At 43.3% G+C, this 18,101-nt stretch overlaps 1 protein-coding gene across 1 annotated transcript; it reads left to right on the forward strand.

Moving 5' to 3' along the window:
* Positions 1 to 3,639: 3,639 nt before the first annotated feature.
* On the forward strand, positions 3,640 to 17,839 carry LOC310790090 (zinc finger CCHC domain-containing protein 7-like; the record flags this gene model as incomplete). Its single annotated transcript, XM_083651782.1, has 8 exons — positions 3,640 to 4,000; positions 4,745 to 4,797; positions 7,070 to 7,177; positions 8,401 to 8,571; positions 14,412 to 14,447; positions 14,853 to 14,957; positions 15,913 to 16,030; positions 16,488 to 17,839. The coding sequence occupies 8 exons, from the start codon at positions 3,640 to 3,642 to the stop codon at positions 16,973 to 16,975; spliced, it is 1,440 nt and encodes a 479-aa protein (XP_083507908.1). The 3' UTR covers positions 16,976 to 17,839.
* Between the last annotated feature and the right edge of the window lie 262 nt (positions 17,840 to 18,101).

Here is an 18,101-nt window from a genome sequence, read left to right on the forward strand (position 1 = left end):
ACTGATCTCATGGTCCTATTATCCTGTTCAGTAAAAGGAATAGATTGTATCCTTGGGTATACTTGGGATAGCTAGCTAGCTAGCTACCTACCTAACGCTACCTACCTACCTAAATTATTACATTACAACTATTATAGCAACTGGTAATATACTTGAACAGAAATATAAATGCAGCACGTATGTTTTGCACACATTTTTCACAAGTTGAGTTGAGTTTTGTACACACACAAAAGGCATAATTGTTTCTCTCAAATTTAGTTTGCAGTTTTATCTATCTATTATATTTCTCACTTGAAAAGTAGGTCACTGAGGAAAGGTAACTTAGGCTATTAACACACTGATACTGTAGTTCAGATTCGAAGGCAACATACATAAGACCTTATAGTGCTGATTTAAACCATTTGAAGACTTGTAAGTCTCAAGAGTAAAAACCTCTGCTTCACATTCAGGGAATGGAATTCAACGGAAAACTTCCTCACGTTTTGAGTGCTGCCTGCAGAGATTTGCCCAGCAAAAGAGTGTGAGAGATGTTTGATTTGGTGGTCAGAGCGGGCCAGATATTTTGGCTTTGGGTGCGTCAAGAGGCATTCCAGGGTGCAAGTTGGGCTTGACTGAATTGTTGACACACATGCACGCACCCACCCACGCACGCACCCACACACACACACACACACACACACACACACACACACACACACACACACACACACACACACACACACACACACCAGGGTAGGAAATTAGTGGGGGCTCGGGGCAAAATGCCCCTAACAAATCTAGAATTGCCCTTGGAATTGGGGTGATGGGAGCTTTTAAATGCCCCCATAAAATAAAGAGTTAACTCCAGAGTGTCCCTACAATATACAATCAATGGTCCCTACGTATGGATCAGCACCGCTATACAGCGGCTATTCTGTCATCACGAGTCATCCGACCATCGCTATGGCTGCTGAAGTGGACGTAGGAAACTAGACGATAGTGGGCGTGCTCTGGAGGATAGTGGGCGTGCTCTGGAGGATAGTGGGCGTGCTCTGGAGGGATGATAGTGGGCGTGCTCTGGAGGATAGTGGGCGTGCTCTGGAGGATAGTGGGCGTGCTCTGGAGGATAGTGGGCGTGCTCTGGAGGGATGATAGTGGGCGTGCTCTGGAGGATAGTGGGCGTGCTCTGGATGATAGTGGGCGTGCTCTGGAGGATAGTGGGCATGCTCTGGAGGATAGTGGGCGTGCTCTGGAGGATAGTGGGCGTGCTCTGGAGGATAGTGGGCGTGCTCTGGAGGATAGTGGGCGTGCTCTGGAGGATAGTGGGCGTGCTCTGGAGGATAGTGGGCGTGCTCTGGAGGGGGGCAAGGACTTTTTCACAGCCATCCTTGGCAAGTGCTCCCACTTTAGCCAGAAGAGAAAAAAAGGTCACAAGAACATAGAGAAGTCTCTTTGTGGTAAAGTGTTATAATCTATTTGGGATTTGTGGATGTTTCATATAGAAATTGTGCAGTGTAAGCTTAATTTGTCAGTCACATACAAAAAATAGGGAACTGGCACTTTCGTTGAATATTTTTGAACCCATTTTTCCATTTGTAGTGAGCTCTTCTATGCAATGTGGTACTTTTTTCTCCCCATATCTGGCCCTGAACATGAATTCCCTCAGCTAGTCCATCCATCATCACCCTGTCAAACACACAGTATCTCAATACAACAATCATTTCTACTGATCTCATGGTCCTATTATCCTGTTCAGTAAAAGGAATAGATTGTATCCTTGGGTATACTTGGGATAGCTAGCTAGCTAGCTACCTACCTAACGCTACCTACCTACCTAAATTATTACATTACAACTATTATAGCAACTGGTAATATACTTGAACAGAAATATAAATGCAGCACGTATGTTTTGCACACATTTTTCACAAGTTGAGTTGAGTTTTGTACACACACAAAAGGCATAATTGTTTCTCTCAAATTTAGTTTGCAGTTTTATCTAAAAAACAACATCATTTATAGCCACTGAACTATGGATCTCCCCTGGCTAGGGCTAACAGATATGATTATATGATTTTTTTTAAACACCAGTCAGTATTTGGTGATAAAACTGCCCATTTTTAGCCTGGTATCCAGCACATTTTAGAGTGGCCTTTTATTGTGCCAGCCCAAAAACACCTGTGAAATAATCATGCTGTTTAATCAGCAGCATCTTGATATGTCACACCTAGTCTGTCTGTTTGTGAGTGAGTGAGCAGAATTGTGTTTGGCCACAGCTATGCCATTCAATCGTGCTAAATCTTTCAGGAAGTGTAGAGAGCCCCAGCTGTGGGTGACCTAATGGAGCCATATTTTTTAATTAGGCCTGACTAAATTGGCAAAATGGCCAATTAGTGGCCCAAATGAGGTTCAGCACCATGGGGGTCACAGGTTCAGCACCATGCAGAGCTCCATTCATTAGTAACTGATGGGAGCTCACCTGAGTAGAGGAGCACAGCTGGGCCTATAGTTGCAATCAGCCAGGGAAGTGGACTATGAAAACCCTCTGGGGAGAGAGCGGCTGCATGCCAACTCTGTGAATGAGGCCTAACCCATCATCATGTCACACAGGAACGGGTATTCCGCTAGTTATTTATTTTCTTCCCCCCAATATGTTTATTGTCATTTTTTTCCCTTATACACAACATACAGTGACAATACAACTTTAAAGACCCCATTGCACAAAGCACCTTATGTTAAGATTTCCCTTAGGGTCAGAGTTAAGGTGTCCATAAAATAGAATCGGCTGCACAAAACACCCTTAAATCTTCTCCATAAGGTGAAAAATTTTAAGGAAAACATAAGCACAAGATTTAAGGGTGTTTTGTGCAGCCAATTCTATTTTATGGACACCTTAACTCTGACTCTAAGGGAAATCTTAACCTAAGGTGCTTTGTGCAACTGGGCAGACACTTGGGTATTCCGCTAGTTAGTATATGTGCTCACTAACAAGGATTTAAACAAATTTGTGAACTAAATTCGAGAGAAATAAGACTGTGTGTGCATAGAAAAAGTCTTAGAATGTTATTGAGTGCATTTTAGGGAATACCTGACAAAACAGCCAATCATCCGTCCATGCTTCCTCTTGACATAAGGGGCCTGGGTTAGGTTTTGGTTGTCCAACATTTTCCACCCGGAAACCCCGGGAAAGTGCTAACACTGTAAACAACCATCTCAATTTCAGCTGTGTCGTTGGGGGCGAGCGAAACTGAAAACGGTACGAATCTGAAACATGTTAACGTTGTATAACATTAACGTTACTAGCATAACGTAAATACTTTATCTTGGTTGCTTTGATGTATGGCAACGGACTGCCTCGGCTACACACAGTGACAGCTAGCTCACGCTATGCCAGCATAACTTAATTCTGACGCACGTGTTATTTTGACTATAAAATTCCTAGTTAGCGTTACCTATACACATTTAATCACAAGAAAGAAGTTCGATAATAATAATATGCAAATTATTCGCTCCAGCAGCCAACCGGCTGACTGATTCACTACAAACAAAACGTTGCAGTAAATTAGCTAAGCTAGCTACAACGTTAGCTATTAAATACCAGTGAGACGTCGTTGGGTGGTGCTGTTGAGTTGCCCTTCAGTTCTGCTTTTGTCAAATTGGATGATGGCCAGTAAGGAGGGTGATGGTGAGGATGAAGAGAAAGAAGGCGGCAAAGACGAGCGGTTCTTTATCGAGGGCTCCAGCAGCTCAGAAGGTGAACTGGGACCCAGGTTTGATCGCAGAAGCTCCAGAAGGAATCCACGGGCCAGCAGGGACTCCTCCCCCCCTCTGGTCCTGGCCTTCTCTCTGTCCACTGGCCGGGATCTGAGTCCAGCCTCCAGTTCTGCGTCTGAACAAGAGCAGGAGGAGGAGCCCATCGAGGAGTGGATGATCCTGGGAGGAGAGGAGCAGGAGGGAGACACCAACATCCAGCTCAACCTGGGCTGCTGGAGCAGCAGCTCTGAGGAGGACTCTAGCAACGAGGGTGAGGAGGATGGAGCTGATCAGCTGATAGTTCTCATCCAGTTACTGCGTTTTGTAGTCAGATGGTTCTCAGTTTCATATCACTGACCCCAACAGGACCCCAATTTAAGGTTTGTCCAAGCCCAACAATTACTACACACTAGTATGTGGGATTAGGGCTGGGTGATATTAACCAGCTGGGTGATATATGGACAAAATTACCCTACTTGGCACAATAAATTATCTTGACATTGATTTATAACTGCAAACATACAATTATATGTTAATCAAATCGATGTCCATTGCATTGAACACAGTGGAATAATATAGTATGATTAAACTGCAGTTTTAAAATCGTTTCCACAATTGGTTTCAGATCTCATTTTGTGACAAATTTGAATGACTATTTCCTTTTAATCATCAATTTAGCCAACATAATTGTGTGTCATATGACTCTATAATTATTTTATTGTGGTATGATTCTATATTAAAAATACAACGATATTGAATTATTGCCCAGTCCTAGTGGAGAGATGATAGTAGGGAGAGTGAATTACATTCTATAATACTTTCTGGTGAATTACATTTTGTGGAGTTTAAACTAATAAAAACATCATTAATTAATTCATTACTCACCCTCACTCATATCACTTGAAACATCAGTGAAGTTTTCATGTTGACATAAAACACACTCTGTCTTCTGCAAAATAACTGAAGTGGCTGTATGTTTATTTAATTTTCTCCATGTTCATTCTCTCCATCATAGATCAGAACCCCAAATCAGTCGATCATCTCTGGGCTGTATCAGAGAAAGACAAGGTAACACTGTCATGAACTATCCGATTTGCAGGAACACTATACAACATTTAAATTATTATAATTAAATATAACTAGTGCAGTGCCCGTTCCCCCATGCACCACCCCGTGGGCGCTTCCCCCCCCGCACACACTGCACTCTGTCAGGTCCCCCTAGGCGCAAGTTTGAAGTCGATCCGACAAACGGTTCTCGAGATATGCGAAGGACAGACATACAGACAGTCCTGGAATAAGTCCAAATTGCATGAAATGCGGCACCGCACTCCATGGGGGTCCGAGCAGCGCACTCCCCAAGTTTGAAGTCACAATCGGACAAATGTTTCTCGAGATAAACTGCTTTTTGTGTTGCCAGCAGGTGGCACGATGTCAAATTGCAAGAAATTCAGCGCCGCACTACTTTGAGTTCCCAGGAGCACAGTCCCCAAGTTTGAAGTCAATCGGATGAACGGTTCTCAAGATGAATGGCTCTGGAGATAAAGCGCTTTTTGTCTTGCCAGTAGGTGGCGCTATGCCAAATTGCACATAATTCAGCTCCCTGCACCTCCTTAAGCGCACTGGATGTGCGACTGGATCCTGGATTTCCTGACAGACCGCCGCCAGGTGGTGAGGGTGGGCAACCTCACCTCCTCCCCACTGACCATCAGCATAGGAGCGCCCCAGGGGTGCGTCTCCAGCCCCTTCTGGTATGACCTCTACACCCACGACTGCGTGGCGACTCAAACCTCTAACACCATCGTGAAGTTTGCAGACGACACAGCAGTCGTGGGGCTGATCTCGGGGAGCGACGAGACGGCCTACAGAGAGGAGGTGGGGGCCCTGGAACAATGGTGCCAGGACAACCACCTCTCTCTGAACGTCTCCAAGACCAAGGAGATCATTGTAGACTACAGGAGGGGGGGGGCGCACACCCCCCAATCACCATCAACGGCACAGTGGTGGAAAGGGTGGACAGCTTCAAGTACCTGGGAGTCAATATCCACCAGGACCTGACTTGGGCCGGCCACACCGCCACTGTCGTCAAAAAGGCCCAACAGCGAATACACGGACTCAAGCGCCTGAAGAAATTTGGGCTAAGGAAAGAAATCCTCAGGGACTTCTACAGAGGCACCATTGAAAGCCTGCTGACTGGCGGCTTCACCACCTGGTACGGGAACTGTACCACCATGGACCGCAGGGCGCTACGGAGAGTGAGACGCGCGGCACAGCACGTAACAGAATGTGAGTTGCCAGATCTGCATGAACTGTATAAACAGCGGTGCCTCAGGAGGTCCCTGAAGATCATCAAAGACACAAACCATCCCCACAACAGCCTGTTCTCCCTGCTACCCTCAGGGAGAAGATACAGGGTTCCGAAAGCACGCACAAATCGCTTGAGGAACAGTTTCTTCCCGCAGGCCACGAGACTCCTTAACATACACAAATAGTGTAGTAGCCGCACTGTACCGTACTGTAGCTGCTACCATTACGTATGTCTAACGTTTAATTGTATGTTTAATAAGGAATATGCTATTTGCACCTGTATGTCAAATACGCCGAATTTAAAATGCCGAGTTTAATTGTATGTTTAATAAGGAATATGTTATTTGCACCTGTATGTCAAATACGCAGAATTTAAAATGTTTAAGCACGTCTAAAGTATGCACCCGACACGTGCACCTATGTGCAGTGAATATGCCACTGTCTCTGACTTGTCTTATCACTATACTGCCTTATGCTTGTTGTGTCTCTTGTTGTTTTTGCACCCATATGCCCTGTTATATTTGTTATATTTGTACTATTTGCACTATGTTGTAAACGGAGTCCACAGCACAAGAATTTCACACGTGATACTTGTACCATGGAGTGACAATAAAAATCTTGAATCTTGAATCTTGAATCTTGAATCTTGAAACTCCTCGAGTTTGAAGTCGATCGGACGAACGGTTCTCAAGATAAACCACTTTTTGTGTAGCCAATAGGTGACGCTGTGCCGAATTACACGAAATTCGGCACTGCACTGTGTCGAGTTCCCCTCAGCACACTCCCCAAAGTTGAAGTCGATCTAACGAATTCTATGTTACCAGTAGGAGGTGCTATGCCGAATTGCACAAAAACAGGGCACTGCACTACACTTTTTTTGGGGGGGGGGATCACAACTGAATATTTAAAAAATAAATGGCAATCATTTGTAAAAAAGAAAAGCAATACGTATCACATTTTGGGTTTATTTGGAACATCTTACTTGCATGATTTTTTTCTTTCTTTCATAATGTCTGTCATGTCTAATCATATCCAGTGGGGCGCTGTGTGGATCTCCAGCCGCTACTACACAGCTGATCATTCTTTGAACTGTCACAACTGCAACAAGAGGGGGCACTTAGCCAAAAGCTGCCCTACCCCCAAGGTAAAGAAACACACTCCCACACACCCTACTCTTCTACCACATACAGTACATTCTCACCATCAACAGGGGGCTGATAAGTGCGATTTTACTGTCCCATAGCATTACTGTAATCGCATTACATTTGTCTGTAACGAGTAATGTAAGGCAGTGGTCCCCAACAACCGGGCCGCGGACCAGTACCGGGCCACAACGCATTTGGTACCGGGCCGCGAGCCGGTCAGAAAAATATATATTTTATTTTTTATTTTTTTTATAAACATAGGCTATAATATTATAGGCTGTGTGTGGTAGTTGAAACATAGTTTCGAGTTGACATTTATTTATGTTTGTAGTTCAAACAAAAACATAAATACTGTATAGGCTACATACAGTACAACACAAAGGTTGTTATTTACCCTTTGTCGCCACCTGGTGAGTAAATATATATGTAACTAAAACCATTAAAATTTACAACCGGTCCGCGCCTTTTTTTCCATGTATCTACCGGTCCTTGGCAAAAAAAAGGTTGGGAACCCCTGCTGTAAGGCATTATGATTCCTAAATCCAGTAGTCAGCATTGAATTTGCAAAATTATGGAAAAAAACATCAAACGTGCAGTGCTTTTTCATGCATGATTGCGCAACACAACAGCTGACTGTTAAAAGCTGTTAATTGCTAGAATGGATAGGCTGGAGGGACTGGGAGGAGTGATGTGACTATTGGTTCAGGCCAATCAAGAGACAGTCGTCCCTCCGGCCGGTCCATTGTATCCAAATTATTTTCTCCACGCAGTAATTAAGTAAGGTATTACTTTTTTTAAGTTATGTGTAATATGTTACTTTTTTGAGTAATGACACACTGCCCATAGCACAAAATGAAAAACAGTATACACACACCCCCATGACAGTTCCTTTAATTTCACCCACACCTACTAGAACATCAGGTCATCAGGTGATGATGATGCCGTGTTGCGATCTCATTTTGTTGACAAGCAAATGACAAAGCAGCATTATTTTGCGTTGTGATGTAACACCAGATGTTTTTGTTAGATCTTTGCTCTAATTAGCTTACTTGTTCCATTTTGAAAATGTAACTTTTATATCTCTGTCCCTTACAGGCCGCCCATAAGATGTTCCAATGTTGTTGTAATTCCTTTGTTGCTTATAGAGATTGACTAAAAAGTCATAAATTACTTTAGAAATCTAGATTTCTAGATTTCATTTAATCTGTGTCTGTATCCACAGAGGCGTCCCTCCTGTGTACTGTGTGGGATCCAGGGCCACATCCAGAGGGACTGCCCCGGCCGCCACTGTCCCACCTGTGGTCTGCCCCCACACGGCCTCAGGCCCTGTCCAGAGCCTCCAGTATGGAACCAGCACTGCCACCGCTGTGGAATGACGGGACACCTCTCTGACGTGAGTTTGTCTGTTGGCCCCCAGGTCTAACGCCTAGGTGTGCTTGTGTTTTAATGTGTGCTGTGGTCTCGTTGTCATTTGTCTGTTGACAGATTCTATTGCTTTGAGCTTGTGTGGGCTTTTTATACCTCCGCCGGCGACAACCATGACCGGCATTATGCTTTCGGGTTGTCCGTCTGTCCGCCCGTCCCATTCTTGTTACCACGTTATCTCAGGAACGTTTTGAGGGAATTTCTTCAAATTTGGCTCAAACGTCCACTTGGACTCAAGGATGAAGTGATGGGATATTAGTGGTCAAAGGTCACAGTTCAAAGTCACTGTTACAAAGGTTCCCGCGCAGATGCCTATTCGAGGCGGTCACAGTCACTGTGACCTCACGTCGATCCCATTCTTGTGAAAGCGATATCTCAGAACGCCTTGAGGGAATTCCTTCAAATTTGGCACAATTTTTATTTTTATTTTTTTTATTTTTTTCATAGGGACAGTGCAGCATTTATGAACATTTGCATGTAAATGTGCCGGATTTGTAGCCTTAGCTAATTTCCATCTGTAGTCCCTCGACAGGTAGATGTAAAGTGCAAGAGTTTAAAAAGAAAAGAGAAATAGAAAAATTTGTGCATACATAGGGCAACTGACAAGGATACGATGTAAGTAACACATACTGTACATACATATGGGGTAGAGTATAGTGTATAAGTAAAAAGGAGACATACATATACATGAAGGAGGCATTTGACTTTCAGGGGTGTGCATATACAAATCAATCAATCAATCAGATTTATTTATAGAGCTTTTTTTTTTCTTTTTTTTTTTTACTTTTTCAGAACATAAAGAAAATAAAACAAGAACAGGAAAAAAGAAAAGAAAAAACATATATACCGTAAATTCCGGACTATAAGCCGCACCGGTGTATAAGCCGCACCTGCAAAGTTGACTATTTTTTTCTTATATAAGCCGCACCGGACTATAAGCCGCGGGTGTTTTAACTCATTAAGTGCCATAGACGACCTAACTCGTCTTACATAATCCAGCGCTTAAGTGCCAAGGACGAGCTAACTCGTCTTACATAAACATTTTTTTTTTTTGACGGTGGGACATCAATCAACCCCTTTTACATCTTCGAGATAACTATTTGGAGCAAGAGCATGTGTGTAATCTATTTTACCGACCACTAAGTGGCGACAGAGACCGAGAGAAGCCACAGCCACGGGACCCAAAAGCCACGGGACCAAAAGCAGCCGCCTCCCGCGGAAATGGCTTGGCGATTTTACAGTCAGAAGCCGGAGACACACACACAGAACGGACAGAGATCCCTTCCCCCCAGAGCCGCGGAGCAACGCGCGAACACACACACACACACACACACACACACACACCGCGGGAGCAAGCCATTCAAGGAAATGGCGACGCGATTTTACAGTAATCCATTTCAGACTCGTCTTGCCCGACAGGCAGACAGGCAGGCAGGCAGCAGCAACGCGCTTCTGACACGCCCGCTGTTAGAGCCAGGAGGAAGGAGGAGAAGACACACGGAGGGAGGAGTTTGAATGAGAGGGGTGTTTCCTGTTGTTATGGAGGAAATTACTGTTCAAAACTATTGTTTAGAATGTCTGACGGTCTTACTGATGCCAAAAATGAATGGTTAAAGTGACTGTTTCACAAAAAGCCATTTATCTCTGAATAAATTTCCAGACGCTGAAACCATGCTGTACTCAACGGCTAATATCTACATAACTACTAACTCTGCAAACTAACTCTTTTAGACAGAGAAAGCACACATTCTATTAGTTATTTTTAGATGATTGGTGTTCATGAATTCTTAACAGAAAAGAATCCTCGGCTGTTCTAAAATGAGCCAGAATCGTCAAAAACACCCCTGGCACAACTTACCTACAGGAATGAAAACATGGCTGGCACTCAATGTGTTAATGGTATTTTTTTTTTTTTTTTTTTTTTGTGTTTTAATGTTTAATTACCATTATGTAATGCTCCCATTTATTAACATTTCAACAAAACAACATAACACAACACCACCTGTGTTGTTATTTACAGTGCACACAGTGTCATACAGTGTCATACAGTGTGGTGAAAAGAGGGCAAGAGAGGAAATTAAAACAGAAGTGGATTTATAGTTAGAAAGAGTGCTAAAAAAGGGAGATTTTTTTTTTTTTTTTTTTTTTTTTAAATCCATAGATAAGCCGCACCGTTATATAAGCCGCAGGGGCCAAAAAAGGCCAAAAAACGGGAAAAAAGGTGCGGCTTATAGTCCGGAATTTACGGTACATACATTCAACATTACAATGGTACAAAATGGTGCTACCAGTCATAGAAAATGTGCTTACAAAACGAGAAAAAAAAAAAAAATACTGTACAAAGGATCCAAAAGAAACTCAATTACCGCTTTTAGCCTCATCGAAATAGGTCAGGAATGGGTCCCAAATAACTAAAAATGTCCTTAAAGAATTTGTCCTCTGGAACCTGAGTCTCTCCATACGTATAATTGAGATCATGTCTGTCAGCCACAGCTGAAAAGAAGGTGGAGAGGAGGACTTCCATTCCTTCAAAATTAGTTTCTTGGCGACTGTCATTCCCTGTGTCAGAGATTGCTGCACGGCCGTTGGGAGGAGCAAAGAGGACTCCGAGCAGCCGAAGATGGCGAGTTCCGCCTCCAGTTGGAGGGTTATTTTATAGGCCTTGGAGTACCAGTCAAATATTTTGGCTCAGAATCCTGATAGTGAAGGGCAAAACCAAAAAGCATGGGACTATAGAGCACATTTAAACATGACACATGTCAACCAAAGTGCTGTACATGTGCATATACAAATAAACAAAAACAGGAGACATTAGGGACATTGACTAATGTAGACATTGGACTTTCAGGGATGTACAGTACATATACAAAAAACAAACACATGAAACAAAAGGGTTTAGATGTGGTCGCAGTTTTGGTTGGTTCTGAGCCATGACTTTAACAGCCCCTTGAAGGTGTGGATGCTGGTACTCTCTCTGACTGACACTGGTAAGCTATTCCACAGTTTGCTACCATCCAAGTGGACAATCATCCACTTGGACTCAAGGATGAACTGATTAGATTTTAGTCATCAGTTCAAGGTCACTGTGACCTCACGTCCATCCCTTTTATTGTGAAAGCGATATCTCAATTTGGTGGTCAAAGGTTAAGGTCACTGTGACCTCACAAAAGACAATTTTGGCCATGACTCAAGAATGCATACGCTAATTATGTCCAAATTTCACACAAATGTGTAAAATCATTGCAAGAATCAAATTCAAAACACTAGTTCTGGCCTACACAGCAGTTCACCACACAGCCCCACCGTACCTACAACCCATGGTCAGATTCCAGTTCCCTCACCGCTCGCTCCGACCCTCCACTAGCTCAGGACGTCTTGCCCCTCCCGCGCTACGCGGCTTTAACAGCTCCCGATCAAGACTTTTTCCCCCCAAATGGTGGAACGAGCTGCCCTCTGCAATAACAACGGCCGAATCACTACCCACTTTCAAAAAACAGTTAAAAACTCTTTATCTTTTTAGGCTACATGTCGACCCCCTGTAGCAATCTCTCTTCTGCCACCTGTTTTTCTATTGTTTGTACATCTGTTTTTAATTATTAGCTGTTTTTACATTTGTTTTTGTTCCTTGTTTCTTATTTATTTCTGTACTGTTTTTATAACTTGGTTGTATGTTGCTTTGGATAAAGGCGTCTGCCAAATATCAATAAAGTAAAGTAAAAGGATAAAATGATTGCTTACCACTGTAGCTGAGAAAACAATCCCCAAAATTCCATTAATTATATTGATGTGGACCCCAAGATATGAGTCCACCCTCTTCACTTCACAGGAACAGGAGGCCCTGTCCTGGTTGTCATCCAAGAAGACGAAGTAACTATGTAAATCTTTATTTTTGTAAGTAGCTATGTCAATGTTTATGTAACTATGTAAACCTTTATTTATACAAGTAACTATGTAAATGTTACTTCCTTCCTCTCCCTCAATGACAACCAGGACAGAGGGCCTCCTGTTCCTCTGCTAGTCCACCACAAGCTCATTGGTTTTGATATTGAGCTTCAGCTGATTCAGGTTGTTGCACCATGTGACAATGCTCTCTATCTATTGTATGCTTTGTTTTGATTATTATTAATATGGGTGTAATTTCTTAGGTAGAGGCCCAGAATACGTCCAATAGGGTTTCCTGTCTCTGCTGGCACAATCCTCCCCCCCCTTTCCTTTTGTCTGTTTTGATTTGAATATGTGCAAAAAAAACTACTAATAGTCTAAATAGTAGGGATGGGGCCGATCCGATCCAATATCGGTATCGGTATCGGGTGCCGATCATGGATCGGATTTTGCCAATCCACGTGCCATGTGCTGCCGATCCAGTTTTTACATGGCTCGCGCTCGCGCTGAATGAGCCCAAGTAACATGAGGCACGCCTCCGTTCCAGTCTCCAGAAATTCCATTCCACAGTTTGCAGATCGCTAGCCTGTAGCAGCAGCCAGGTCGGCCGCAGCACCCACTGTGGCTGGCTGTACACAGAGCTCAGCTGAGCCGACTCGTCACTCAGCTAACTAATATGCCCGTGGCGTGGAGATATGAAATAGTAGATACACGGACAACGTCTCACTAATCCATCCAGCCCTCGTGTTGACCGCCGGAAGCCCACTCCGCATCCCGGAGTCACTCCTCGAGTGTCTCCTTTCGGCTTGTGTTGTCTGTCTCTTTGGCTGCTGCTTTCAGACAACGCAACGGAGCGTCCACCCCTCGGAACGACAGCTTTGCAAACATTATACGTTGCTGTCTTGCTTTTTGGTGTTTCGAGAGTACATTCCAGAAGCAGAACAAACTTCCACCAGACAACACGAAGGCCAAAGGGATTACCGTGAAGCTGTCCGTGTAGCCCTGGCTGTTGGCGTTTGCTCTCTCTCTCGCTCGCCCTCTCTTGATGTCAACATCAAATCATAGCAGTATTGTAACGTTAATGCCGGTAGCCTCACATAGCGACACACTCGTGGTTGTACTAATTTGCACAAAACATTTCAGTAAAAATAAAGACACACAAGACATATCTTGGCAAATCAATGTAGGCTATATTACTTTTCACGAATCAATTCAAATTGTTTTGGAAATATCTAATGACCCAATTGTTATTGTGGGATATTATGAACCAGGTACCTAACAGCTAATGTAATGTATCTTAGTTGGAGCCAGCTACAGGCAGACGCAGAGGGGCCTTATTTAAAGCAGCAATGCCTAAATAGTGCTGATTTGATTTAGAAGTATCCTCATTTGCCTTGTATATTTTTCTTCATTTTGTTTTTTGCAAGTTGTATTTTTCTTTAATTTTTTCTTCAATTGGCCACATTTTGTCTGTACTGTATAGTCAAGAAAAAATAGCGATGATATCGGAATAATATCGGTATCAGCAGATATGCAAATTCAAGATATCGGATCAGATCGAACTGAAAAAAAGTGGATTGGTGCATCCCTACTAAATAGTTTCTAAGTCAAGACAGCATGTTTCTCATTGGAAATTATTCACTGGAATAATCCCTGTCAATATAGTGATAACTTCCATTTTGAAAACACTTAATACCTTTTATTAAATTCCTTCAAAGTCTTCACTACATTTTATGAGTCTGGATAGACATGGATGTAAATTGCAACTTGCCTTGTTGGCAGAGACATACAACCTTGAGATGGTTATTTCTAGTTTATTAGCTGTTATTTGCTCTTGGCATACGGTTACTCATTTTTCAGCGTGGTTTCGTCATATTTTCCCGTATTCTTGCTCAGTTTCTTCTCTGTTTTCTTTATTTTCCCCAGGCCTGCCCAGATACATGGAGACAGTACCACTTGACAGTGAGTTACTATGGAGTGGAGTAATATGGGAATAATGGAAAACATCTAGTTCATTGAGGTTTTTCCTAGACTGCTTGCTCTTTATCATCTCTCCTCATCACCAGGGCTCATAAAGCTTCAAACCATGGAAAGCTCTTTCTGGCCCATAATCATGAGCGTCACTGTTCAAAATCTGAGAACAGAAGTCATACGTGGACCTGTATTGATAAAGCTTTCAAGAACAAAACTCAATGGTCAGATTCAGGAGAAACTGGAGGGGATCTGAGGTAGCCTAGATCTGAGGCTCCTCTCTGAAGAACTTCTCCCCTGATATTTTGTATGGTGGTTAGGAGAGATAGCATCAGCTGTCAAAGAACAACCTATTTTGCTTTTTTCAGGTTTTCCTTTTGTTTGGGCTTTTTCCAGGTCCGGTTAGCGGTCCCCCTCAGGCCACGGGCTGGCCACACCCCCAAACACTCCAAACGCCCCGCCCACTGCTACAACTGTTCTCAGAGAGGACATTACGGCCATGTAAGTGAGCAGTGAAACCAATCCCTCTCCTCTACTGTCTTCCCTCCCTCCCTACTCACCGTATTCAGAAGAGACCGTCTGGCTTGAGAGACTAACAGGAAGTGGAAATACAATCGGAACTTCCGATTGTATTTACACTTCCTGTGACTCATAAACCTAGTCTTACTCATAATGTGAGTCGAACTAGATTTGACCAGACTAGTTTGAGCAGGTAAAACAGCCGGCGTTTTGAACAGGAAGCTGTGATACAATGGGTCAAGAGGGTGGGGCTGCATAAGGTGAATAGCTCTTAAGGTCTTTGCACACACAGTCTGATTGTTTTCGTATGCGTGTTTTTTAATCCGTCATCTGAAAACACAGATGGGTCCCAGCTCGCAAAAATCTATTGACTGATGCGAAAAACGCAGAAAATCGAACCTCGTCCGAAAACTTAAATGACGGACGTAATTGTCGGACTCGGTGTGTCAACGATGATTGACACAAATTAGGTCGTATTCTTTTTTTTTTTTTCGTGCGTCAATTTCGGACGAAAATACGGACTTGGTGTGCAAAAGCTTTTACTCTTACTGTCTTCCCCCTCTTCTGGTCTTCTGTTTCTCTAATGCTCAACCTCCTATCTCTCTCTCTTTCTCTTTTACTTTGTCATATCTCGTCTCTCCTTTTCTCTCCCCCTCTGTATGCCTCTTTCTACCATGCTCTCCCCCTCCCTCCCTGTGTATCTGTATTCATGTGGATCCTCCTTATCCCTGCTCCTCTCTCAACCTCGTGCTCCCTCTCTCTACATCAAACTTACCCTTCTCTCCTCTCCCTTTCTGTCGCTTCCTCCCCGCCTCTTTTGCTCTAACCCTGCTGTTCACCATCGATCTTCATCCGTCCCCCTCCTTTCTTGTCTCTATACCTCTCCCTCCCTCCCTCCATATGTCTGTCTGTCTGTCTGTCTGTCTGTCGGTGTCAGGAGTGCACTAGGAGGCGGATGGTCAGCGGGACGTTTCCCTCGCTGCCCTTCGTTTGCCACTACGACACCGAGGAGGACGTTCTCCAACGTTGCACCAGGATGCAGAGGAGAGCCAGAGGTGACACTCCACGCACGCACACACACACACACACACACACACGCACACACACACACAGGCATGCATGGACAATGAAACGCACTTATGAATGGATGAAAATACCTGTGCACACCCTAGAATCTTTTATATATCTATCTTATATATATATATATATATATATATATATATATATATATATATGTATACATACAGTACATACATATAGTATATATATATTTATTTAGTTTTCGCATTAGTATGATAATAGACTGCTCTTTTAAGTTTTAGTTTTGTTTTTGTTTCATGAATTAATTTTTAAAGCATCTTTGCTCTATAGATTTTTTTTTTAATATGTATGAAATTGTCACTTCATACTTCATACAGCAGATATTTGGGTTCCTGGTTCTGACTGGTTGAATTACATTCAACGCTGATGTTCATACGGTATACCTTTCATGCATGTTTTCTGTGTTTCCAGAGCTTGGGAGTGCTGGTTCCATGCCTCTATCAGAGCACCAGCACCTGTCCGAACCAGCGGAGGAGAGCGGTGAGGAGAATCAGGAGAGGAGGCGCAGCCGGGAGGCACGCAGCCGGGACGGCAGGAGGAAGACGTGGCCGGAGAGGCGCAGGGAGAGGCGGGAGGTGAAGAGGCAGAGGAGGGAGGCCCAAGCCAAGCGGAAAGGAGGAGTGCTAGGGAGGACCGAGGGCGGCTCTAACCACGAAGCCTGGCCTGCGGACCCCTTCAGGATCCCCCCCCACAGTCCTAGACAGGCCACACCCCCTCCGCAGAAGAAGACAAGGAAGGAGGAGAAGACTGACAGAGGGAGCAGGAAGAGCCGAGAGGCAGAGAGGTGGAAGAAGAGAGGGGGGTTGAAGCGTGGGGATCTGTACCCACGTGGTGACCTGGGAGCCACAGACGAAAACCTCCTTTCACCCAAGCAACGGGTGCGTCACCGAAGAAGGTGATGTGTTCCTGTTTCTTGGGTGGGACAGGTCCCGCAACTGCCATCTCACTACTATAATAAGGCGAGGGGTTCCACGCACAGCTCACATGGCTCACAATTGCTCAACGTTGAACATGTGAAGCCTACGAGCTGTGCGACAGGCGCACACTAGAAATGAGCATGCAAAGTGCACAATGTTTCTAGTATATATGATGGACCCAGGAAAGGACCATAACCAGAAAACATAAAAAAAAATGTCCTGGACTTTATGATTATGATTCATTTGATCTCAACAGGACAAAACCTTTACAATAGAAGGGTGTATTGTATGTTTACCTTGTTATGGACTGAGCACATCTATGACCAGTAGGGATGCACGGTATATCGGCAATCGTATCGGCCGATGTTACCAATTTTTTATATATTGTATCGGTCCGATTAGCAAAATAACAGCAATGTTAATATTGGTTGTCATATTGGCCAAGATTTTCATATTGAGGGGAAACAATGTGGTAAATCAATGATTCATGGGCCTTTCCAAATGTTTTGGAAATAAAGACATTACTTTTTCAAATTCAGTGTTTACATGTGTTTTTCCAGTATGTACAAAATTGTATTATCATAGAAACTTGTGTTTTTAGACAGATAATATCGACATCGGCCAAAATATTCGTATTGGTGCATCCCTAATGACCAGTATCCTGGCTGGGCCAAATTTTCCTTGTGTACAGTTTATAACATATCTTGGCATATTACATACTACAGCGGTTATATGTTTGACTATGTACCATGTGTTATAGGGACTGACATGGATGAGATTTTTTTTAGCCCACAATTTTAATGCTACTGCTAGTTTATTGTAACAGTACTTGAAATGAGGTCAAAGTCACTGAGTTTTGATGGACTGTTGTAATGAGTATTATTTATATTGGAAAAAAAAGTAGGACAATAAAACATGTAATTCCAGATAAATGTAAATATGTTGGGTATTGAGAGAGAGGTTACAGTGTGTCGACATGATTTGTGAAGACTGAACATGGACTAAGAATACAGCTATTATTGGATCATTTATTTCGTTAGAGACAGATAGGCCTACACAACATATAACATCAAAACCTATGTCATGTATCACAACATTTGTAGCCTAA

The sequence above is a fragment of the Poromitra crassiceps genome (assembly GCF_964638095.1).
Source record: "Poromitra crassiceps genome assembly, chromosome: 15".
Classification (NCBI taxonomy): Eukaryota; Metazoa; Chordata; class Actinopteri; order Beryciformes; family Melamphaidae; genus Poromitra; species Poromitra crassiceps.